Below are 26,743 nucleotides of genomic sequence, written 5' to 3' on the forward strand. Positions count from 1 at the left end.
GAGTGGGGGGTTCAAATCCATCTGCTGGTTGTGAATTCACTGGCCTGTGTTTTTGTGCTTTTTGCACGATCACGTTGACTTTAAATTCTTGTTTGCACTGAGCAACAAATCAGCGACGCGCCTCATTTAAAAGGTCTTGACTGTGTGTTTTGACAGAAAGCAGCAAACAGATGGCGACAATAACAATGACGCCATGGGAAACAGCCATTAACCTAGTTGAGTCTTGGTTGAGTGTGGAATTAAACAGAAAACAGCATAACATATATCACGTCTTCACACACTGGAGCACTAAGGCTTAAAAAAAATAAACTTGAGTTGGGATTTTTCTCATTTTCTATGTGGACAGGAGTCTGAGGTCGTTGTCCACACAGTGAGGTGCAACAACTACACAAAGGTTTCTGGTAACACCGCTTTTGTTTGGTTTGATTTCCAAACTACATAACCACATGAATTCCTCTGTTCTTCAACGGAATGAAAACAGGCTCATTGCAATTTATGCACCGTCCAATTCCAAAGCCAACAATTGGACTGGTTATGGTGCGAGAAAAGTGCGTGACAGGAAGTGTGCATATAATCGGGTCTATTAAGCCGAAGGTTTAAATGACACTGTGTAATAACATTATTCACACCTGTCCTTTTCTAACGTGACATTTCACAATGTCCTCTGGGGAAAGAATAGATTTTCTTTCAGATATTCTGTCTTTTCATTAATCTTATTTTAAGATTTTACATATTTGTATTATTTTTGAAGGCTGTGCTCCGATCATCTTGTAGCTTCCTTCTGACTCTGCAATTCTTTTAGTCGCTTCAGCACTGTGCCGTTTTCTTTCTTTTTTTTTCCTGGTACAGCCTTGAAGGAGTGGAAACCCAAAATAATTTGCAGTTTCTTTGCAGTTTCCCTTCCACTATTCATTAGACTTAGACACCACCGCAATAAATATAAATTAGGTATTATCGTTTTCCTCAGGATTAACTCTGAAAAAACACGCATTGATTTATTCATTGAAGGTCTTTTAATTCCTGGTGAGAGAGAAAAATAAATACATTTTTCATGAAAATCATTTTTTATAAAAAAAAAAAAAATATATATATATATATATATATAAATAAATGTCAGGTCATGAATGCAGGTGTGTGGCAGTGGACCAGCTTCCTCCTCTTCAACTACAAATTGACTTAAAAAAAAACAAAAAAAAACGAATACTTCCCAAAACTAGAGCAGATGGCCTTGTGATGCTTTGGCGAACCTCACTGCATTAATTTTACATATTTAAAAGAAAATCTGTTCCCCACAAATCCTCAAAAGTGACAAACTTGACTGAAGTCGTCCTTTTTCTGGGGTCATCTTTTCATTGGTGGTCTTTAAATGCCTTTTGCGACGTCTGCATGCAACGTGCACACCTGCCCCCCTCTCTCACACGGATTCCTCTGTCGCCCACCAGCGTGCCACCCAGGCTTCTACAAAGCCTACGCGGGAAACGTCAAGTGTTCCAAGTGTCCGCCGCACAGCTTCAGCTACGGCGAGGGCGCCACCATCTGCCGCTGTGAGACGGGCTTCTTCCGGGCCGACAAAGACCCCCCGACCATGGCTTGTACACGTGAGTACGCCAGCAAGTTTTACTGTGGTTTGTTTTTTTTTTTCACACATCTTCGATGATAGAAGGAATAAACTGTACATTTGATCAATTTGTGAAGCTGATTTGTGAAGGGCCACCCTAGAGAAGCTGTTAAAAGTTGCCAGTTATCTGTCTGAAAGCACAGACGCAGGTCTTCACCCTGCTTTCACGTCCTTAAGCTCCATTTAATATGCCGCATTCTTCAAGGTTTTTTTGCCTTTATTTTTGTCTATTTATTTTGCATCCCTGGGAGCCTGGACAAGTTATTGATCTGGCTCTGATAAATCACCGCCGAGGGTTTCCTGGAAATTCGCCGCAGCTGTAAATCCAGGATTTATCTGACAAAACTGTGCATTAGAGAGTCTCTGGACGAATCACGTGGCTTTTGTTCAGCCGCCTCGTCTTGGCTGATGATTCACTGGCTGTCATTACGGCTTCATATTTGCATTAAATTACAGTTTAACCGGACTAATTCCCCTTTAATTAAAAAGCTATTTAGCTGTCACTGAGATAGACGGGGGCCACGTCTAAGAGCTCTACAGGGTGAAAACTGCGTGTTTGTCTTCTGCTACGTGTGAGTTCAGCAAGGAGAGGCTGCGAGAGTCGCGGCGTTTGCAAAGGAAATCTTTTGTTTTCATCTCCAAAATTAGATCCAGACGACGCAACACTTTAGCCCACACGAAAGCCCCTGGACTTACGGCTTCCAGACAGCCTTTTATCTCCAGATTATCTTTGGATAAATTCCTTGGACTTGTAACACAAAAGTAGAGGGTTAAGAGAAGAAAAAAAAAAACGCAGTTTCAACAAACATTTTGTAAGCTCTCAGTCTGCCTAAAGAGTTTTGGAAAGCTGAACCTGATTCCTGAGTTCTTGAGGCGAGATATTATTACAAAGGAACTGAATGTTGGAGCGACTAGAGCAGTTAGGATGTTGCTAGTTGTTGCTATTTTGGCAGAATTGTGCAATCCCAACCAGGAACAGTGACAAGTTGTTGAACTTCCAGCAACTGGCCTTGTGGACAATATGACGACAGTTGACTTGGGACTACAGCTCCCCCTCCTGGCAGGGGCGGGGAAAGACACAGGAGAGGACCTCAGCTCAGGAGTGGCTGAACCTGTCCAATATTGGACTGTTCTGTATCTGCACTGTTGCCCATAAAACTAGAATAGTTGTTTTTTCAGACCCCAATTATTCTGCCTTCAGTCCATCACTTATCACTTTTGACCAGGTGCGATGATCGCATTTTGTGTCCCAGGTGAAAATAAAACAACCATGTCTTGTTTTGTTTGGCCTCTATAAAAAATATATCTTATTCCAACCTTACGGGCGACAATATATATGTAATACAGGAGGTATGAGAGAGAAAATCAGGTGGAGGGGAGGGTCAGCCGAGGGCGAGAGGCTGTCTGAGCGGAGAAGACCACCAGCTGATTGATGGCCGTGGGGTTGCTCCGTGCGACCAGAGGTGGGCGGCCACTCGTCATTGAGAAGAATAGAACGGAGGCGAGGCGATGGCTGATACGGCCAGAGCGGCGATAAAGAAAGGGAGCAGACCGAGGCTGACAGAAGTGGAGGGTCTTCCCTCTTCGCGCCGCGGTTCTCGGCAGAGTCCGGGGAGGAGCAGAGATGGAGGGATGGGGAAGTGGAGGTAAATATTCCATTGTGGAGGCAGACAGTCAGCTTGGCAGGACGGCAGTGTTCAAATCCCCCCCGGCCTTTTAACTCCACCCCACTGACAGCCGGCTGCCCCTTTCTCCTGACACACACAAACAGAGAGAGAGAGAGAGAGAGAGAGAGAGAGAGAGAGAGAGAGGGAGAGGGAGAGGGAGAGAGAGGGAGGAAAATAACCCCTTTGAAAGGAATGCATTAGAGGTGGAGACATGAGTACAGTAGTGATTGGAAGGGGAAAAGTGGGTGGTGGGGGGCTGAACTGAGAATAGAATCACAAATACAGAAAGTGGTAATTCAAATGTTCAAGATAGAAATAAACACCTTAGTGTGTTTGTTTGTTTGTTCTTTCAACATTTTGTTTTTGTGTTTTCATTATTTTTATAAAGCCTCATTTTCTCTTCATGACTTCCATCCTTTTTACCTCCGGCCAGAAAATCCCCGTTCATTTAGGGAATTTATTTGTTGCCTTGGTGTACCTCAGAGATCAATACCGGCTCCTGATTTTATTTTTGCTGTGTGTCAGGACCTCCGTCACCTCCGCGCAACCTGATGTTCAACCTGAACGACACCTGCCTGATGCTGGAGTGGTCGCCGCCCATCGACACCGGCGGCCGCCGCGACCTCACCTACAACATCCTGTGCAAGCGTTGCGGCCCCGAGCCCGGCCGCTGCCAGCTCTGCGAGGAGGACCTTCGCTTCCTGCCGGGACCTTTGGGCCTGACCAACGGCACCGTCACCGTCATGGACTTCTCGGCGCACGCCAACTACACCTTCGAGATCGAGTCCCTCAACGGCGTCTCCGACATGAGCTCCTTTCCTCGGCAGGTGGCCATCATCACCGTCAGCACGGACCAGGGCGGTGAGTGAGCGCATTTTCTCTCATTTCAGTGTTTAAGAGTCAGAGTGTAGCACTTGCAAGCTGTAAATGATTGACCTGCATCTCATCTGACTTCACCTCTGCGATCATCCTGGCCTAAGATAATGTCTATGAAGAGTTTTTTTCACACAATTCATAAGAGTCATTAGATTATAAGGTAAGTCGGGTCGGGTCGCTGCCGTATTGATTCCCACACCTCACACCTGCAACGCCATCCATCCATCCATTCTCGACACCCGCTTATTCCTGAGCCCAGGGTCACAGGGGTCTGCTGGAGCCTCTCCCTGCTGTCACGGGGCGAAGGCAGGGTGACACCCTGGACAAGTCGCCAGTTCATTGCAGGGCCCACATAGGAGACAAACAACCGTTCACTCTCACATACACACCAATGGACTGTGTAGAGTTTCCAAATCACCTCACATGCATGTGTTTGGGCTGTGGGAGGAAGCCTGAGAACCCGGAGAGAACCCACGCAGACACAGGGAGGTCACAGGCACGGAATCGAAGCCACAACCTTCTTGCTTTGAGGCGGCAACGCTAACCACTGCACCACCGTGTCGCCCCAACTGCAACTCATTTTCACAAATTCTTACATACGAGGGCAAGCCTTATCGCTCACATGTTGCCATATGGCTGAGAGTGTAAAACACTTACATCAATCAGCCCAGTACGTTTGAAGATTAATTAAAATTTTTACGCTGATTTGATCAAAATTTAAAAAAATCAACAAAAAAAATCGCTCCCATTAAAAGTGGAAGAAAATATTTCCTGGAGGGAACAACATGTGATTATTATTCCATGTAATGTCACCCACTCAGGTTGCTGCGGCACCACTAGGAAATCATGAGTGAGTGCTTTCAGCAGCGCAAACAGGAACGACGGCTTTCAACATTTTGGATGGAAATCAAGGTCGAGCACATGCACGGCAAAACAGAACTTGTTTACCAAAAAAAAACCCTGCTTTGTCTCAGTCACGCATCCAGCATGTGTCGTCTGCTTCTCACCCATTAAATGATGGATCATTTCCGTTGCTGCTTGCTTGGCAGGCAGTTCAAAAAATATGCCCGACCTAACACACAAACAAAGAAATAAACATTTGCATATTTCCTCAGAGAAGCAATCTGCACAATCTTCTTTGTAGGACCTTTGAAAAGTTTTAAGAGAACAGACCAGCCTGAAGTGACAGAATAGCTGCAGCCTTTTCATTTCCACATCATTAGCTACTTGGGTAAATAATGGGGCGTCGGCGAGGAGCCGCTCGGCTCCGCCTCCCTATTTGCACTGAATGCCGCGCCGAAGTGCCTGCGCGTCCTCTGGGAGAGGGTTTGTGTTTGTGTAGAGCGCTTATGCTTTTAATTTGTAATTTGCAAGTGCTGTGTTTTTCTGTTTTCCTGCCACCTCCCTCTCCGCCTCTCCCCTGACTCTTCTTTCTCTCATTTGGTTTTTTTGTCCGTCCTCCTCCATCTCTCTTGTTTGCTTTTCCCATTCTTCTTTGTTCGTACCTCCTCCCCCCTTTTTTTCTGCCCTCAATCCTTACGTTGCGGAGGGAGAGAGTCTGGGGACAAAATACATTTTGTCATACAGGCAATGCACATTAAACGTATTATTCCGCGTCCACTGGGGACGGCTTTATCCTTTAGAGGTAACCCAGTGTTACGCCAGCAGCCTGTTTTTAATTTCATTAAGGATGCCCAGTTTAGCACGTAGTCACGGCAGGTCCCCGAGCTGCTCGCAAGAACAGTTTTTATAGGTGAACCACCCAGATGCGGCTGTATTTACATTAAGCGCTGATGGGAAGAGGCAGATTCCTGGACTTCAGCCACTGCTGAGCAGCCAGACGAAGCGTTTTATTAAGATCGCTTTGGGTTTGGTCCTTCGTGGCCCGTTGGAGGCAGAATCGTGGCGCCCCCGATTGGAATATTGTGAACCACGCACCTTTCTGTTGCAATTATTCTTAGTTGTGTTTTAAAGGTGATTTGGAGAACATGTATAGCTCCCGGTCTGTAGGTGTCACCCTCACTCTTGCCTCATTCCAGGACTCACTTAGCCAACTAGCGTATCGTCGTCCAGTTTGTTAACATTACTTTGCAAACGTGAGCTCACCTGTCCAGCGGAAAAGCAGCAGACACTTTTTTTCTCTTTCAGCTTAGAGAACTGCAAATATAGAATTTTATATTTCTATAAAAAATACAATTTCTCTTCAAATTATTGCCTACACCACTTTCAAATAGGGAAGCCTGCTCATTAATTACAGACACTGTCAAAGATGTTTTGTAACTCACTTGCAGTGGTGGACTAGGCCACCGTAGAGAGCATGTGCCTGGCAATACTCCTTTCCTATTGGAGGGGAAACCAAATGGAACGGCAGTTTTAGACGATCGAAGCAGCAGCTCATGACGCCCCACATCATACATCATGATAATTTCTTGTGTGGAGGGAAGCCGCAGAGGACACTCGCGGGTCGTTCTGAAAACCAGGTGTCTGGTCCTCAATGGAAAACCCAACGCAATGGCTAATTTTACTTCTAACTCTTCTGGTTAATTACAGTGATCAGGAATGTGTTTTAGCATAAAGGTTATGCTAAAGTTTCTTTAGCAGCGAAGCAGTCCCTCGGTTCCAGTTTCGAAGCTTCATCGCCGTCATTTTTGTATAAACACATATGTAATTGGATGGAATTGTTTTAACATGGAATCGACGTAAATGAAGTCGACAATCACTTCTTGCTGGTTAGTGGAGATCTCTGACATCCAGTGATGCTGATGGATTGCAAATGATGCAGTCAAGTGAAGTTTCCCCAATATGACCAATTAAAATGATTTGGCTGTGTACGTTTTATTGAGGTATTATTGCCTAATGAGACAAATCTTGCAAATGTCTTGAGAGCAACTTTCTTTCCACCCATATCTGCAACCTTGTGCGATTAGGTGTGTGTGTACGTGTCTGTTGATTTAGTTCTCACTGTCTTGTTGGTTGTTGTTTTTTTTCCCCTATTTCTCACTTTCACACTTCAGCTGGGAGCCAATTGCCAAATACTTTTCACAGGGTGGAAATCAAAAACATATATACGACCTGCTGTTCTTTTGAGAACGGAGGAGGATGATTCATGCGTGCGCACGCGTTGCCCACAGATTTTCATTTGCAACTGTTAAGATATTTTCTTTCGTATTTTGAAGCACTTACAAGTCTGAAGTGGTTTGTTGCACCTACATTTATTTTGCTTTGTTTTCTTTAGGAGGTGGCAGTATTGCTTCAATAAAAGAAGAGATAAATCAATTGAAAAAAAATCTTGCTAGGTTGCAGGAGACCTGCTAGGTCACAGACAAGGACAAGGTTGGCTATAAAAGCTGGACATATAGATCTCAGACCTCTGCCTCTGACCTCCTTTTCATACTGAGACACTTTGCTGTCGCCGTATTGAACTCCATCTGGAGGGGTAAAACTGGAGCGGGCCGGTATATAAAACCCGCGTGATGTATCTAAACGCACTCTAGTGGTAACACACTGCGCTTTATTACAGCGACGCCTTCTCATTACACACACACACACACACACACACACACACACACACACACACACACACACTGCCGTGCCAGTCTGTCTGCGAAACTGCTTTCACATCTGCGACCTACACACTGAAAGTGATTTCGCTGCAGTCGCACTATCGGGTTACAGTTACTGTAATCACTAAACTCTGCCCGCAACAAATAGGCGTCACAGCGAGAGGCGCCGTGTGACTTGGAGGAGTGCAGCTCCCTCGGGACTCGTCTGAGGTCGTCCAAAGCGACAAAGCGCTTTTTTGGCCAATCTTTCTTCTCAGAGCTCGCAGTCCGACGAAAAGACCCCCGCACGGCAGCGGCTGCAACGTGACGCCGGGCCGACAATCGGCTGCGTCAAGCGGGACGTATTGTTCAGGGAAAGAATGGCTATTGTTTCACTGGCAGCGACGTGAGGGTTTGTTTGTGTGCACGTGGCTACTCTGTCCTCGCAAGGACCCACATTGCCATTGAACACAAAAGCACATAAGCAGTCATCCGGCGCACCCCATGGATTTATCATCTGCGTCCATTTGGTTAAGAGCCCATAGGAAGCATTTGTGCGACTTGGTGATTGGACAAACCCACTGTCTGTCTGTCTGTCTGTCTGTGTGGAGCCCATTTAGTCAGATTGCTGCACCACGAGGCCTCCTGATGCTGCGGCAGGCAACATTAGCCTCTTATCAAAGCACCGTGGCAGGCCACTGTTCACAGCGGTGTTTAATTAAACTCTTGTCAGTTGGGAGATAAGTGGAAAAAAAAAAATTCGCCCACTGAGCCGTCGGCACCGCAATTTGTACCTCTTGGGATGCTGGGAAGATGGACGTATGAGTGATTTTTGTTTTGTCCACAGTGCACAGATTTGTGAAAAAAGAAAATCCCAGGAAGTATATTTGCATCCAGCGGTGATGTGAGCACATTTAGACACGGGAAGGCGTCCGCACGAAACCTCCCAGCAATGGGCTTGTTGGGGGGTGAAGACGCGCAGGGACTTCCAGCGCTATTAGCATAGCGTCGCCATCAGCAGATTTCAGACAGCCGTGTGAATTCCTGTGTGTTGTGAGGAATATCAAGACTCCCCGAGTAATGCATGCCAGCTCCAGATAAATGAGACTCGCTCATTAAAATGCAGATGGTATTTTTTTTTTTTTTTTTTTTGGTAAATGCCTCTATTCCGTGGAGGTTAGCCTATATGATTTGTTGTGCGGGCGATGGGAGCACACACATCTGCACGTCTTGCACAGTACGGCACGTGATCGCTTCCTCTCACTGGCGCAGCCTGGCTTTCTTTATTTCTTTCTTTCTGACTATTTACGAAAGCAAAGCTCATCTGATGTCTGTGCACGGGCCTTCCGTCTATACCTTCCTGCGCTTGCGTCTCTGTTTAGGATTAACAGCAGGGAGTGTCTTGGCTTGGAGTAAATCCCCCTCATATTTAGAGAAAGAGAAAAAAGTGTCGGGGGAAATTATGGACGCGTTTGCAATTCATGGACTCGGCAGCAGAAACGTGGCATCGGGGCCGCGTGGCGGAATTATAAGTCGACTGGGAGCTCCAGGACTCGCAGTTCCTGATTCAAGAGAGCGAGTTTATAAAGAAAAGGAAAGTCGCAGCCAACAACAGCAAGTATGTAAAGCAGAGACGACCTTTGAAGTAATTCAGCGGATATGATAGAACTGACATTTAATTAAGATTTTTTGATTGTGAGTGAAAGGAACGAGTTCCACAGGGAACTTTCCTCAGGGCTTCTATAGCAACAAGTGCAACATCCAATTGTATTAAAAAAGAAACGGCATAAATAAACTCAAAGGAAGCCAAAGAGCTCCGACAAAGTAGGTGACTGGGTCAGGATGAAGCAACAGCGGCTGGAGCCCCGGAGGAGGTTCGAACAGAGCAGAGAAGTGAAATGAGGGATTAAGCCTGCGAGCCTAATGGGGAGGAACACAAAGGGAGGGACGGCGGTTATGAATGTGAGATTTCAGGAGGGGAGCGAGCGGGACACAGACCACTGAAGTGGCAGAGAAGAAGAAGAAGAAGAAGAAGAAGAAGAAGAAGAAGAAGAAGAAAAAAAAATGACAGGGCATAGTGTGCGTTGGGGGGAGGGAGGGTGATTGAGTGAGTGAGACGGCAGATGAGGAGAGCGAAGGAGTTGGCGACAGAATGAGAGAGTGAGGCCAAGTGAGCCGACAAGGAGTGTGTGCAGCAGATAAAGAGAGCAGCCGCAGAGGCCTTTCTGCACGTGTGCGTGTGTGCATGCACTGTAAAAAATATATGTGTGTGTGTGTGTGTGTGTGTGTGTGTGTGTGTGTGTGTGTGTGTGTGTGTGTGTGTGTGTCGTTTGTATTTTCTGCCAAGAGACACCTTCTCTTCTTGGAGGTGAGTCTAAAGTATTGAACGCTTCCATTGGTGGAATGGTGTATTTTCTTTTTCCTTTAAACAAAAGAGTTGCAACACTTTGCGTTGCTCTGTCTTGAACATACTACAAAAAAAAAATGTAAATGTCAAAAGGTTTTTTAAACCCTTAGGCTTTCATTTGAATTTCAGTTTTCACTCTTTCAGTTTAGCAGCAACTGTGGAAGAAAATAATTCATTGTGGATTCCCCTGATTTTGGCACTGCAAAAAGCCACGTGGAACCTGTCTTTTTTTTTTTCAGTGGTTTTGTTTTTATTTGGTTTTGTCAGCTGGTTGATGGATGAGCAGCTAGACATACGAATGACCATCGAAGTTTCGACGGGATGATGAGTAGAGCGAGGGTGACGATGGAGGAAATGGCCTGGAAACAGCCGAGCTGCTTTAATCACAGGACGCAGCCGGATAATTGACCGTGTCAGCGGCCGCGATAACGTAGCAGCTTCTTCCTGGCGCGTCGCAAGCGTTGTGCAGCTACCGGAGAACTAGGATCAGACGGACTTCTGTAGATGAAACGATGCCGGTGAATATCTTGCTTCCGCAAAGGACGGTGGGAGGAGCCGCCTTGGCGTCCGGATCGTTTCCGCTTTATTCACTCGCCTGCAGAAAGCCGGAGGACTTGTACATCCGAGGATCCATCGACTGGGGGGGGGGGGGGGGGGGGGACAAACAGAACAAAGGCAGCTGTGAGTTTTTGTGCTCATCAGCAGGTCGGCACCAAAACTGTTGCACGGCTGTGGGGTTAACTCAATTATCGTGGCACCGCGGTTTTGAAAGCAACGCTTTTGAAACTCTCGATGTGGACATAATCTCTCATAGCAATATGGATTTAACCTTAAGCGTCCTCATCGGCGCCGTCTGTCGACGGGAAACGGCGCTAACCGCAGGAATATGCCAACGCCGTGCATAATCGGAGGCTCCATTAAGACCCAAATTGATTTGAGAAATATGCTTACACCGAGTGCAGACTAACCGCACTGCTGCACAAGTAGGTGGCTCCTTCCCCGTCCCTTCCCTTTCTGTGCCTCCTCTCACAACAGGAGCCAGCCGGTGGTGGTGGTGGTGGTGTAGCTGTTAGCATGCTAGATGGCGATCGTCATTTTGATGTTTTATTTAACCCAGGGGTGGGCAAACCTTTTGACAGGTGGGCCACAATGGGTTCTAAAGTGTGATAGAGGGGCCGCAGCAGGAGCAGATGGATGGAGTGTTTTGGTGACCCACCTCATAGGAGATGAAAAGATAGTGTGGGATATTCAGAGAAAGTGTGCTTAAATGTCAGTTGAAAATGAACTGAAGCGTTACAGCAAAATTTCTGTATTTGAACCTCCACGGTTTTCAGCTCTTTATTGAAATGACTCTTCAAACACTGAGAAAACTGGATAAAATTCAGCTATTCTATGACTATTAATATAATTTCCTCAAGCTAGCGCCAGATTAAAAAAGCTTAACAGGCCGCATATGGCCCCCGGGCCGTAGTTTGCCCATGCCTGATTCAACCCAATGAGTAGAGTTGAATATTGTTTCATCTAATTGAATTTTTTTTTTTCTTTTTTTTTTTTTTTACCACAAATACTTTTAAAGGGTTCCTTTAAAATTCTGACCTTTGTGATGTCATTACACTTTACTTAAGTTGGATAAATATGATGTTTTGGCTGTTTTCCATCCATCTGAAGTTTTTTTATGATTATGGTGAGCTGGTAATGGGAAAGCACATCTAAATAAAATAAAATAAAATAAACAACAATACGGAACCTTGTGGGCTGGACAGCGATGGTCCACCAGGAGGAGCCCCTGAGACACATGAAGCTGTCTGAAGAGCTAATAAAATATATTAAGACTATAAAATTATCATGAATAATAGAGCGCAGGACTCATAGTTAAATAGAGTGTGTCCCTTTGTTAAAGGCGCATCCTGTTGAACGTGAGCTGATTTGCTTAGTTTTAGGACATATCTGCCTTTGCATAAATATTGACGAGGCTTGCGGCTCCCAAAGCTGCCCATGGGGAAAAAAAACACCGCAGCAAAAGTTTCCTTCTAGAAATCCTCAGCCAGGTATTAAAGGTCATCCGGGGACTTTTGTTTATCACTGAACAAGAGGAATAACATAATTAATCAGAAGACGAGGCCAGTGCTCATGGGAGGGATGTAAACATTTATGGAGTCTCTCGCTCGACTGCGCTGGTGAAAAACAGCTAGCTCATAGCCTGCTAGCCTCTGGTCCTTGAGGGCCTTTGATAAAAACTTTTTGAGTGTTGGAGACCAGACAGACCGACAGACATCACAGCCCGGTCAGTGACGCCCCTCTCTGCCTCGTCGCCTTTATTTTAAGGCCGCCAGCAGCGCTAACAGTTGTGGAATCAGTGTTAATGCGTCCGCTTGCATGTGAACAAGGCCTCATTAGTTCAGTTGAGACGCTGCCAAGTTACGTTGTTGCCGCGGCTGCTCGGGGACCCAGCTTGTGACACGATGCCTCGCGGCGCTCACCTTCAGGCCTCCGCAAAGCGTGTCGGGCGCCAAGGCGTCCGATTTCTGGGGTAACCGAGCAAAAGTGCAAAAGCTCCGCCTCCACAACCGAACGGCGTCTGTTTTCCCCATCGGTGTGATTTCTGTTGCTAGTGACTATAATCAAATCCATCTTGTTTTGTTTTTTTTTGCTTTGACATGCTGAGTCACGCCCATTTTTTCTAATTCAGGACGCGCCAGCGACAAGCGGCGCTGATGTATTGCAAAAGGGAGACGATTACAAAGGCATCAGTCAAAACAAAAGGTGTGGAGTGTTCTGCGGGGATTACACTATCACACTCCAGATGCTCTGGAGGTGTTTTTAAATGAGTTTTCTTCTGATAGATCACTTTTAATGCCCCGGCTGTTAAGTTCTTAGCTCACTTTTTGCAGACGCCGGGGCATCATTTCAATGCTTTCAAGCAAATTGCAGGAATTTTTTTCGCTGTTGTTTTTCTATATTTTTTCCGCTCGTCTCCAGAATAAAACGCCCGTCAATCTGTCTGTCAGTTTGTCTTTTCCAACCGAGTGTGTGTTGAGCTCAGTGTGTGAAGTAGGATTCATCCAGTAGACCCCCTGAAAGCCTCAACGCAAGATTTTATGGGGGTCTCATATTTTCTCAAAAAGCAACAAATAATATATGTTATTGTCACAAGTGGCCCTTAAAATTCTTTAAAAATGTTTTTTAAAAATATTCCATACAAAAGGGAAACGGGCCCAGGTTTACACCTTGCAGAAGAACGAATGAAAGGTGATGTTACTGGCTCTGATTTCTATTGATTGCTGTAAAGTTGCATCCATGGAGTATTGTAAGGTTATTATAGGCCTCCTGCATGTTAAGGACATTCAGTTTGGAATTGAGCCGGTATTGAGTAACGATCAGGAGGATTAGGACCCTCCTGAACATTGACGGGTATTTTCATTGAGCTCCCTCGCCTTCCCAGCTGCCGTAGCCCCACCCCCTTCCTCCGAGGGCACCCCCCCCCCATCTTCCCCCTGCACCCCCGACCCGCCGCTCTAACTAACTATGACAAATTGGCCCCTTGTTTAATTACCAGCCTGGGAAAATCACACTGACGTTTATGAAGCTCGGCGTCGTAAAAAAAAAAAGAAAAAGCTCCGTGTCCGTGCCCGGAGACCCAGCCGGCGCCATGGAGAAACACTAATAACAACAACAGCCGTACAAATTGGCCGAGCGCATTGACCGGCGGCGGCGGTGGAGGAGGAGGTGAGGTGAAGGTGGCGAGGTGACTTTCTGTGGGGGAATCAATAGCATCCCTGCCGCCGCCGTGAATCTGTCTGCGTGTGTGTGTGTGTGTGTGTGTGCGTGTGTGTGTGTCGGAGGGCTAGATTTAACTGCGATCCTTATGCTATTATGGGTTAATAGGAAAAAGGAGCAGCTGATGAAAAATGCTGAATGTATCACATTAGAGGAGAAGTTTTTTTCCCTCTCCCTTGACACAGTTGTATAGGAACATCTATCTTGCGTGGGTGTGGGAGGGGCTTCTGTTTGAGTGTGTGTGTGTGTGTGTGTGTGTGTGTGTGTGTGTGTGTGTGTGTGTGTGTGTGTGTGTGTGTGTGTGTGTGTGTGTGCACCGGTGGCACTGGCCTTGTGGAGAGAGTGGTCATAAATAGAGCCTCTGCCCCGGCTGCCTTATTAACTCTTGATTTATCCTCCTCTCCGTAAGGAACGCACGCCCTTGGCATTCCCCGCCCCCCAATACACACACACACACACACACACTCCGCCCAGGGGTCCCCATTTACTCACGCCATGTGTGCGTCTCACGAGGGTTTTTTTTTTTTTTTTTTCCGCCCCCCCCCCCCCAACGTGAAGATGACCCTTTTCATCACGCGACCTCATGCTTGGGTTCATGCCTTGTTTTTTTGCAGCCGCATACATCAGCACCGGCCGCTTTCGCCGGGGTCATCCCCATCATCGCTCACACACACACACACTCTCTCGCACACACACACGTTTCCGGTGCCACCTGTGGAAGCAGGCGGGCAGGCGGGCGGGCGCCGGGGGAAACGATCGCTGGGGAGGCATTTATCTGACAGCGTTTTTACCTCCACACTGATTTATCAGCGTGTTTATCCTGCTGATGTGTGTGTGTGTGTGTGTGTGTGTGTGTGTGTGTGTGTGTGTGTGTGTGTGTGTGTGTGTGTGTGTGTCTTCTTCCCGCCTCTTTTCTCCCTCACTCCCTTCACTATAACCCCCTAAACCCCCCCTTCAACGTTGAGCATCTGAGCCAGTGTGCGTGTGTTTATGTGCGATGAGCGTGTCGTAATGACGCCTAATGCAATCTGACACCTCTTGCTGTATTTTACTGGCACGGTGATGTGACGCCGCCTTGATTTAATACATTTAGGATGCACTTTATATCACGGTTTCCCTTCAGCTGTCTGTGAGATTGCCCTCAGTTTCCCACCCACCTTAAAAAAGATGTTTTCACCCCACGCTAAAACACATGCATATATATATACATATATATATATATATATATATGTATATATATATATATATATATATATATATATATACATATATATATATATATATATATATGTATACACATATATTAAGGACTGCAATGTTACATTATTAAGATGTTCCTGTAAGAGGCTGTGAAGAGCATATGCAGAGAAAAACACTCAGCATCAGGTTCATTCAGTTTGCTTTATTTTGTTTCTTGACGTTATGTCCAAAAATGGACTTTTAGGTACAGACAGCAGCAAAAACTACGTAAATATCTAGAAGCTGTTTGACATTTGAACCTCAGGAGTGGAGCACGTGGCATTCAAAAGATCAAAAAGATCAATCTCAGGAAAATACCTGATAAGTCTTTCTTTACAAAAAAAAAAAAAAACTGTTCATGAAATTGATAAGATAATGAAAGGGTTCAGCAGCCGGAATTTAACGCAGTTAGAAAAGTTTATTGTCCCGCTCTGCTGTGTGCTGACCTCCTGCTGATCTGCCCAACAGTCTGAGGGCAGGCCGCAGACAGACGCAGCCACGCTGTGCGACGCCTGTGATGGAGATAAATGGCGGCAAATTTAGAGGAAGCCTCTGTTGTTTGGTGTAAAAATACCTTTGGCTTCGAGGCGCCGCACCTGGACTCCCACCACGTGACCAGGAGCCGCCTCGGTGTCTGGTGACTGCCCGGCACCACGCGACTCTCACAACTCCACAAAAAAAAAAAAAACAAGCATGAAGTGGAACTGGAACAGATGAAAGAAAAAGGAATTCAAAGTCAATATAATAGAGACACATGGAAAATGCGGGACAGAAGCTTGGAACAATGTGAATCAGAATCAGTGAACGACTGATTTTCTTTTCTTCTTTGAGAATCAAGCCTCATGTTTCATTGGTTGCATCACCAGGGACTCGAGCCGTGTTTACATTTGGTTCACAAGGTGAAGCACAAATGTAACGAGAGTTGAGATTTTTTTTATCATCAATGGATTTGGGCTTTTCAAGGTGCAAGGAGTGTGAAAACCTGGCCTCCTGGTTTTGGTTTAAATCTCCCAGCAGTTAAATGATGCGCCTCTCATCTTTACCGAGCGGGTGACAAGGTCTCAGTATTAAACATCAGGCTCGTTCCAGACCTGCTCCTGAAATCCCTGAGCAGGGAGCAAAGAAAGTTTGTGTCAGTGCAGTGGATGGAGTGCAAGCACAGAACAGGGATTCTCTGGTCGCTACTCGAGTCTGAAATATCCAATTCATTCACTTGGTCGCCCAGGATAGTAGCACATCACTCTCTCGCTCCTGCATATTGTTAAAAAGCTACGTTTCAAAAAGCACCATCATCAATTCATTCTTCAGCTTTTTGAACAATGGTTTATTGTGATTGTACAGATGAAGCCTTTGCCACCACTGATTTTCAAAACCACTGTTGTGAATTCAAAGTGTCGAGTGAAATTGACCAGAGAGCCAAATATAACGGCTGTGGGACTTTGTGTGTGAACGCTTGTGAAGGTAAATCCCCAGTTTCATCAGCAGCGGTTGAATATTGCTGCACCGGTGAAAAGCGAGCGGACGGAGAGCGAGAGAGACACGGCGCTGGAACGCTGCGGCTGCAGTCGTTCACAAAAATGCATGGACGAACTCAGAAAGAAGTCGTGTGTGTGTGTGTGTGTGTGTGTGTGTGTGTGTGTGTGTGTGTGTGTGTGTGTGTGTGTGTGTGTGTGTGTGTGTGTGTGTTGTGTGTAGATGGTGGGAAGGTTGAACCTGTAATGGAGTGATAATGCTGAGTAAGACACACAAACCGCCACGGCGTACTCACACGCACAAGCGCACAAAGACATAATGACTTCCGCTTCATCAAAGTGGCACCGCGGCCGATAGAGCGGCGACCCAGATGGGTCGGCGCCGCCGCATCATGGGCGATTATCATCGAAGGCCTGCTGACAGATCGCACCTATAAACGAGTCTATGCGGGGACAAAGTCACGCGGAGGCGCAGACGGCGAGAGACAAACACTGTGTATCCGTCACCTGCTGGAAGCCAGTGGGCGAAAAAGAAATGACGGCGTCACCACTCGGCGACGTGCAAAGCCATTCAGGAGGTGATGGGGAACAGGGGGTCAGGGGGGTCTTCAACGACGCGTTGTTAACGGCAAAGCAAAGCATTTGATCATTTCTCCTCCTCTGACCAAGAAGATGTCACGGTTTTCCTGTTTTTGACTGCTGCTATGTTTTGCTGCCGCAAGTGATGATAATTATGGAATGTCATGTTCATACCAGGAGAAAAAGACGTGACATCTGTTCTCAGTGTCACATTTAAATTGACAGCTGTATAAATAAAAAGTGTAATCTTAAAATATTCCAAAGTCTGCGTTTCTCTTGGACTTGGAACTGAAGATTCATTACTTCTCATGGGCTCACAGTGGAATAAAGTGTGAAATCGGAGCAACTGATCCTCCATGGTTTTTTGTTCAACGATTAAAATAAAATAATATATATATATATTTAAAAAAAAAAAACTGTGCAAAAACTTCAATTTGATCTCTGTTTGACTGCCAGGTTTTTATCTCGGGAAGCTGTGATGGTTCAGAAAACTTTTCTTAAAGCGACCCCAAGACCCTGCCTGTGTTTATTTCCATTTAAACATCTGATGCATTATTGATTCGACCGCTATTAACACATCAGAGAGGCGGCGGCTGGTCAGAATATATTGTGCAAGCGTCACGTAGGAAGCACATCTATTAGTTTGTGCGTGCGTGCGTGCGTGCGTGCGTGCGTGCGTGTGCACGCACACAGATGCTAAACGCCTGTCTCTGCGCCTGTTTACCACGCTTCGCATGCACGAATGTGCAGTGTGTGTGTGTGTGTGTGTGTGTGAGAGAGAGTGAGTGAGTTAGTGAGAGAGAGAGAGAGAGAGAGAGTTATGCCTCTCCCATCTGTGGTCCTGCGCATGCAACACACACACACACACACACACACACACACACACACACACACACACACACACACACACACACACGCTTGGTTGGCAAGTAAATCCCCACAGGCTTACAGGGACCTGCTACCAGAAGGTTTTTCCTGTCAAAGTGTCCTTGAGTGAGACAGTCCAACCCGGTTGTGGTCACTCATGGCGAGTGGGATAAGAGCCACTGCGAGATTAATAAAATATCAGAATATTCTTTGTGCCACAAACAGCCCTTTCATCTTCTGAGAAGTTCTTCTGTGGCTCTACAGAGGCTGTTTTCTTTTGCCCGGTGGATCACACACAGGAGGACGCTAGCTGCGGATTATGATTATATAAATATATTTTTCCCCCAGACTACTTTTATTACTGATACTGCCCAGAATTTAGTATCTTACTTGAGGGCACATCAGTTTGGGGAAAACAGCCACGACTTGTTACTGTAGATAATTTGCGGAGAGCACGACGGGCGACATCGCCGCCAGATAAAAAACACACCCCGGTGTTTAATATCTCAGCTTTATTGAGTCATTAAAGGGATATTTCTGTTCATTTCTCTGAGGTTGATTCTTAGGAAGCCTTTTTTTTTTTTTTTCCTCTTTTCTTTTTTTTTGTCCTTTTGTTTTTCCTTCCAACTGAAGAGAGGTTTCACTTAAATGAGCATTCAGGCAGCATCGTGTGACTCGGAGACGAAACGTGTCGACGCCAGCTGTCTCGGGATGTCTTGCGGGTTTCCTGCCACCGAGGGACGGAGCGGCGTTCTGAAGGGAAGGGGTTTTGATGGACGGAAAAAGAAAACATGACGTTTGAGAGGAGAGAGACAGGGGACTGAGAGGATGGAGGAGGAAGAGGAAGAAGAGGGTCCCATGTGACTGTGTTTCCCAGAGAGAGAAGCCAAAGAGGGCTGCATTATAAAAAAAACAAAGGTTGTTCTTATCTATATTAATATTTTCCATTTTTTTATTCACATATTCTCCTCTGACTGACTGTCATTCCTCATTTGATTTTGCCAAAAGCTGCTATTTTTAGCGCATAAACTGCATCTTTTGCTTTGTGATAAGAAAAAAATCCTGCCAGAACAAATATTAGCTCATCAATCATTCATTAATTATCAATAATTAAATAAAGTCAACTCTCTCCTGTTTCAGCAGATATTGAAAACTTGCATGTTGACTGAACGTCAACACCAGCGCTGATTCGCAGCTGCACTGGGACTTGATTTAGCAGTGATTCATTTCCAGGTGTTTGAATCACGCGTTCGCCCGTCACTTCTGCTGTGAGACTCCAGTGAGCACAAAGTCGCACATAATTAACATAATCAGAAACAGGGTGTGACGTTGGGTCATCACATCATAACTAACAGCCAGTTCCCGTCTATTTGTGGAACAACTTGTTTTAGCAGAGGAAGATTAAAAAAAAAAAAAAACAGATTGTAATCTGGCTTTCTAGTGCTGTCAACGAGTCGACTGTTTCATGAAAGCGGCATCGCACTCACTCTCTCTCTCTCACACACACACACACACACACACACACGCACACGCATCACAGAGAGAGAGAGAGAGAGAGACTTCAGCCTCGTGCCCACCACTGCATCACAGGCCCCACGCAGCTCAGAATAGCAGCGGTCCCACTCCTGTGATATTGCTCGAACGCAAACAGAATCTTTCAAGATAAAAGGATCCAAATTTAATTACATTTTTTTTAATAAGATCTATTTTTAAGTACGGTATCAACCCTCGAAAATTGCACCAACCTCACACAGGGCTGAAATAAGCAGCAGGCACAAATCACACACACACACACACACACACACACACACACACACACTTCCAGTGGAGCGCAGCAAACGAACTCAGACGATTTCTCTTTCTTGCATCCTATTATTGCTCTATGTGCTCACTATATTTGCCGCTGCCACGAGCCAATTTCTTCCGGGGAATCATTAAAGTTTCATCTTGGCAGAAGATGTTCACGGCGAGTTAATTCGGGCGAGTCAGGTGGAGGCGGCTGAGACCCAACCGTGTCGGGAGAAGGGCTGCGGTCGGGAGGCAGCGTTCCGTAGCGGCTGCAGTGGCCCGTGTTGTCGTTGACAGGAAGTGAGGGCAACACGCCTCCCTCGCAACGGTTTTTCCTGCTGACCTTGCAGGGTTGTAGGGAAAGTCTTTGAGCGTTTGTCTGATTGTGGGTGCTACACACGGAGGATACAGGTTCTCGATCTCTGTTGGGCTCTGGGATGAACTGAGCTCCCAGTGGACGCACACGGAATTAGTGGCAAAAGTGTGTGTGTGTGTGTGTGTGTGTGTGTGTGTGTGTGTGTGTGTGTGTGTGTGTGTGTGTGTGTGTGTTTTGACTAGTGTGCAACATTTCTATCTCGTCTCATACACTCAGGTTTTTTGCAGCTCAATCAGGTAAAACTCTTCATCACTTTCAGGCCTCTGCAAATTTAAATGATTTCCCCGCCAATTTCTCCCCCACTTTCTTTCTTGAAAAAGTACGACGCATGATACGGCTGTGGCGGGACGTACAATTGGCGCATAATGCCGTCCCATCATGAGGGTTTTCGCCACCAAATTGCTGGTCTGATTCCTGTACACAGCAGTAATGGAGCTTCTTTTGCATCAGAAAAGAATAGAAATAAATAAATCACATCAAGGTGATGCATCGCAGAACGGCACATTATTCGGTCAAAGGAAGTTGAAGAAAAAGGGCCTTTGCGTGATGGCACAGCTAAAAGTTTCCCACAGTTATTTTCACAAAGAAGTAATTTTTCTAAATTGTGCCCAAAAGGAACTACATAAAATCCTTCAACTTTGCAATTTGCAAGAGAAGAACTCGGCAAATCATGCACATTTGTCCTTCATTTTCTTCGTTTCAAGCTCCCTGAAGGAACTGATTTACACACATTCGTGCGTGCGGGAGTTGTTGAGCGAGATTCTCATCCTCTGCAACTCTGAATTATAATGTTTAAGAAACATCAACATCATCTCGATCAAGGGAAGTCTAGTCAGACCGGAAGATGCTGGACGGCTGATGTGTTGAGCGAATCGTCAGTTTAAACATCTGTCACAGCCGGCACGTTCATCCCTCTTTAGGGGATTTTCTTTCAACCAATCTTGTGCACATGTTGACATTCGCCATCGACGGAGGGAATTTGTTGGCTGTCTTTGTTCCGAGAGCAGTAACCATTCATCCGCCACCTGCCTGCCAAGAAGCAAAGTTCTGAATTCAGTATTTTACCATTTATTCATTTTTTGGTCTTGACAAGCATGCGAACCCTGGGTTAATTTACACCTGTGGCACTTTCATGCGAACCTCTGGTGTGTCCTGAGGTCTCGCCTCTGGCTGCACAACATGATTAATTAAACTCTGTGTAAAAAAAAACAACAACAAACAAACCAAACGTCAGCAGCTTTTCATTTTCATCTGGCTGAAGGTCTCTGCTTCGGATCACTGCTTTGTGTTTTTGGAATCAAGGTACACACAGTCGGGTCCAAATATCCAAACAGCACCTCGTATAATTACTTGTATGGGGCCTCAGAGGTTTTTTTTTTTTTTTTTTTTTCGCTTCACTCGTCCTCCACAATCCACCGGCCGACTGTGGAACAAGGACACAGTGGCGGCAAACAGGACGTGCGGCGACTCACAGGCTGAGGCAGCACGCTGAACAACCTGGGAAGGGAGAGTTAGTTGTGTTGTTGTGTTGTTCTAACTCAAAAACAATAAAATTAACATCGCCGCCTCAGCGTGCGCTCCTGGCAGTGTATACGTTTGCAGAAAAAGGGGTAAAGAATGGTGCCGTACGACCGGCCGTGTGCACTTTTGAACACAAGGCGTGATGTTTTTCTTGTGGGCATCACCTTTTGTGTGCCGATTGATTGCATTCATCCTTTCTAGTCGTTGTTATCCATTGGCAGAAGGCAAATCAAACTACCTACCACTCCTGCCGCTGAGTATTTGGGGATTTGGATAATATTGTGACTTGAAGATTAGCTTTTCTTCTCTAAAGCTCAGATTATTGATGTGGGAATTTGGGCTGCGGTGCATTTCCTTGATATTTTCATCTCCCCCTGTCCTTCAGTGCCACGGCTGCATTCACTTGGACGTCACATCCTTCAATATGCTTAATGTTTGGTTAATATTTTATATGTACAAACGTGAATCGCACCGGTTGCAGGCAGCTGCGACGATCCAACACTTCTTTTTCTTTTTTTTTTCCAGTAAAGAAACTTGAGCTGAGTGAATGCTCATCACTACCCCTTTTGTTGTTCAATCACGGCTCCCCCGCCACGCACACACACTCACACACTCACACACACACACACACACACACTCACACTCCCACACATTCCTGGAGAATTTTCTCAGCAAGAAATAAAGGCGTGCAAGCGGAGTCAAGAAGTGTGATATAGTTTTTAGCGTGCGTGCGGACGTGGGAGGGCGAGCGCGGCTCCTCCTCTTGGTTGCCTGATTCTCTCGCCGCCTGAGATCCTGAGTGAGGATTATAAAACCAATCAGCAGACGGTGATTGCTGCAGCCGGCCCGTGATTGGATCACAACCCGACCCTCCCCACCCGGTCGCCCCTGCCGAGAGAAAGAATGCGAGGGGAAGACGAGCGAGACGCCGGCAGTCGAAAGAAATGAGAAAGGAGATAAAGAGAGAGAGAGAGAGAGAGAGAGAGAGAGAGACGTCAGGGCACCTGGCTGCGGCCGAGCGAGGAGCGGCGGACGAGGCGGGAAGACGGAACGTGAGATCGAGATCATATTTCCAAGTCATATTTACCAGCAGCTGCAGGCCGGACAGATTGACTGAGTGTGTTGCCTGCTTGGTGGCCCATCATGGAGAACAAGTTCTACCTTCTTGTTCCTCACCCATGATTAAAAAAAAATCCACTGGGCTCACACTCACAGTGCACAGCGCCACCTGGAGGTACAGCACACTGTGGCAGTGTCCAGTGGGATGTTATTTATTTGTTATTTTTTTTAAAGGAATTGAAAGACCTTTGTAGCTGGGTTCAAATTATTGGATTTTTTTTTCTCTCTTTGAAGGGATGTTGGGTTCAGTTTTAATCCGGTTAAAGCGCTTCTTTGTGCTCTGCCGGTTCTTCAGATTGTCTTTATCTCCGTCTGCCGTCTTCCCGCACGCCGGCGACCCAGCCTGAGCGTCACTTCCATACAGCCTGTGAGCTTTCTAGGTAGTGCTGCTCTCCAGTTCTGACCCCCCCCAGCGGTCTTCCAGGAGAGCAGAGAGAAAATGTTGTTATTGTCGTCCACCTTCACAAAAGATGGCGATGGCCAGATTAACATGATGACAACCTGCCTTCTTCTTCTTTCCCCCTTGGATTTGAAACTGCCCATTACTCCACAGGGGATCTTTGAAGGTAGGCTAGAGGGAGAATGGGCCGCAGTGTCCAGAGTGGTTTACCGCTATCAATACTTGCAGACACACACACACAAACACACATACACACACAATCCTTACACTGATACTGCAAGACAGAAAAGGCACCCTGGGGTGAGTAAAGCAAAGCAAAGCAGAGCAGAGGAAGTTCCTCTCGCAGCGGCCTGTCTTTATACTCGCTTTGCATCAGACAATGGCAACGAAACTGTCACAAAAAAAAAATCACGGCATAATTTTGTACCAGTATGAAGGCGATTTTCTCTCACTTGAGTGGATTTTTGAGATGGAAACACCCTGGCGGACTTTTCCTCACCTCTTTCGTTTCTCTCAGTGTCTTCCACACAGCACTTACAACAGTTGTCTGCACATATTGCAGCCGTTTTAGCATTTGAATGATTGCTTCTACCAAGGAACTGTAGGGGCGAAAAGCAATGCACGCAATGACCACTGCAACCACTTGATGGAAAGGTTTACATTGTGTTGTCCCGCGATTACATGCGCGGCACGTGCGGGTGCAAGTGTATGCGTCGCCGTGATGAATGTGCACACCTGTGATGTAATGTTAGCAGGTGTTGGCTCCCTGTGTCTGTCGGCAGCTTTGTTTAGTTGCCTACCCCCCCACCACCAACCCCCTGAGGCTTAATTTAACCCAGGGCATCTGCTGCCCCCTGCCCGTCTCCTGCCCTTCGTCACCCCTCTTTTATCTGTGCCCATGGCCTGCTGCTGCTGCCACCACACACACACACACACACACACACACACACACACACACACACACACACACACAGGAAAACAACAGATGTGGACTCATACAATGAGAGTCCAAGGAGTGTTCATCATGTTTAAGGCGCAACATAAATACTTAATGGATGAACTTTTTGTGCCCACATTTGCATTAAGGTGAAGAGGCGGAGGACGAAGATGGAAATGAAATATACTGAGAGACTGAGAGTTGCAATTGGGCTGCGATTTGAGGAGGGGCGGGCCAACGGAGAGGGGTGGAGAGGGCGAGGACACGGGGACGACGAGCTGGAAAGGTACATATTGCCACAGCCTGGGCCCACATCTGTCCCAGTCTTGGCCTCCTATCTGCTTATTTGTATCCAGGTCTACACACATGATTCATCCGGCCAACACCAGACGGGGATTTGTGTAGTTAACCCGGAGTTTCACAACCCTGCGTACTCAGATGAATGTTTATGACCTGACAGGGCTGTGAGAACCGGTACCGTTATGGATTTATTCACAAGGTTGGAGTCAATGGCGTATTGCATTGCCACGAGGCTTTGGCGATCAATGCAGGTCCTGACGCCAGTGGCGTGGTCAAAAAAAAAATAATGAGCTTTTTCAATGTCAGGTATTGATTTGCTTAAAGAATAACAAGCACGGAGTGGATTCCAATGATCGCCATCATCTCTCGCTTGAAACGTGTTTGCTTCTCCTGATCGAGCGAGACGGTTTGTTCCTGAGACCTTCTTGTTAGATGGACACATCCGTCCCACTGAGATGCAGCCCGAAGAGGGTGTACTTGCACTTACGTCAACAATTTGTGGCCCTCCAGTTTCAATAAAACTGCTGCTGCCTCAGAAGCAGAAGCCATTGTTTGCACGGTTTGTTTGTCGTAGGCTCTTCTTCTTCTTCGTACTCTAGTTTTAGCAGCAGGTTGGCAGGGCATATGAGCCGCAATCTGAGTAATCCAGCTGCCGTGCAAGCCTGGAAGCCAAACATGGAAATTTCACTTAGCTGAAACTCTACCATGATCTTGAATAGCTGGAGTATGCGCTGATTGAACATTTTTGGATGCTCTGTAACAGAGCAAAAACAGCCAAGTAGTGAGAGTTTGCCATAACGTGACTATATGTTGAGGTTTTGTTTGTAGTCTTTGTCTGGATGGGCACAAGTTAACGTTACAATTTTTACATATGTTACCATCAAGTTATTGGTTCCACAAAAAAACTGCTGCCCAATTTTTGAAATGTCCACAAGCCCAGGTGGGAAGAACCATGATCTCGAAACTAGAATCAGAATCTCAGCCGTGTCTTCCTTGATCTGAACTCTGGTCGGATGCGTGATTTTACGACAACTATAAGGACTCAGTCAGTCATAGTTAAGAATAGCCGTTCCTCAGGGTCTCCAGTCAACGTTGCTCAGAGCAGGTGAAAGAAAAGACTTTAGCTTGTTCCACTCGGTGAAATGATTAATGCCCCTGATTTTTATCTGGAAGCAGCTTTCCCTCCCTGCAAAGATCACTTCCCCTGGCTTCACCTCACAACGCGAACTATTTTAAGCGTTGGCTCATTAATACAGAGTGATTGGACTTCATTGTTCTGCACTCCTGATGGATGTGCTCTGAAGTTTTCCCTCTCAACTCCCACCTCAGTCCCCTGCTCAATCTTCAGCTTGAATTTCCTCCCCAAGAATGGAGCCCCCATTGTCTTCAAAGCGTGAGATAAATCAGCCGCCGATGCCTTTTGTGGCTTCTGTTCATTTGAATGAAATTGCGTTAGCCGCACTCCATCAAATAATTCATAATGACACTAGTCCTACCTTAAATCTTTGCAGACCTTTCCAGATTTTAACCACCGGCGTTGACTCCCACAGTTTATGCTCCTCTCTCGGCCTCTTTGAGTATTCTAATATATCCAGGAACACACTGACGGGCTTTCTCTTACGAAGCTCAGCCTCTTTTTTTTAAGCAAACATGCATCGCCACGTGTCACTTTGGCTAAGCGGTAAAGCTTAAAGAGCAGCACTTACCTTTCAGAGTGCTGCTATCATTGAGTTTCTAAGTCGGTAGCTGTTTGTTAATTATGGGCAATTTCTGGTGTTTTTTAGAAGTACATGTGTTTAAAAAAAAAAATGCCAGTAATGGTTTCCGATGACAAAAGGCCAAGAGACCGGCTCCACAAAATGCTGCTCTAAAGCGGGTGAAGCCTTCGCCTGCGGTGTCTTTGCGGAGGTCGCGACAGTTTTGGCACTGTATTACTCCTCAACGCACCTGCTGTCACCTGGCGCATTGTGCGTCTGAAGTGCATATTATCCATTTAAGCAGCCGTAGCCGTTCTCAGAGCAGCGATCCCTGCGCCAGGATGGCTGACTTTGAGATAGCGACGCGTGTGTGTGTGTGTGTGTGTGTGTGTGTGTGTGTGTGTGTGTGTGTGTGTGTGTGTGTGTGTGTATGTGTGTGTGTGTGTGTGTGTGTGTCAGCCTTTGAGTCGGGGTCTACAGAAAGAAGAGTGCGCTGACGCTGCCCCTGCCGTGTGTGTTGTGCTGCAGTCAACCTGCTCGGGTTGCCGTACAGGAGGGTCG

General features: G+C 46.3%; 1 protein-coding gene across 1 annotated transcript in view; it reads left to right on the top strand.

The window, feature by feature from the left end:
- epha6 (eph receptor A6) overlaps nucleotides 1-26,743 on the top strand; it is a 133,048-nt gene that overhangs the window by 70,380 nt on the left and 35,925 nt on the right. The window contains exons 4-5 of the mRNA XM_076039980.1: nucleotides 1,443-1,598; nucleotides 3,811-4,146. Of these exons, the coding sequence (XP_075896095.1) occupies nucleotides 1,443-1,598; nucleotides 3,811-4,146 (492 nt within the window). The remainder of the gene's footprint in view (nucleotides 1-1,442; nucleotides 1,599-3,810; nucleotides 4,147-26,743) is intronic.

The sequence above is a fragment of the Nelusetta ayraudi genome, unplaced genomic scaffold (assembly GCF_046127955.1).
Source record: "Nelusetta ayraudi isolate G7.1 ecotype Tasmania unplaced genomic scaffold, CSIRO-AGI_Nayr_v1 ptg000060l, whole genome shotgun sequence".
Classification (NCBI taxonomy): Eukaryota; Metazoa; Chordata; class Actinopteri; order Tetraodontiformes; family Monacanthidae; genus Nelusetta; species Nelusetta ayraudi.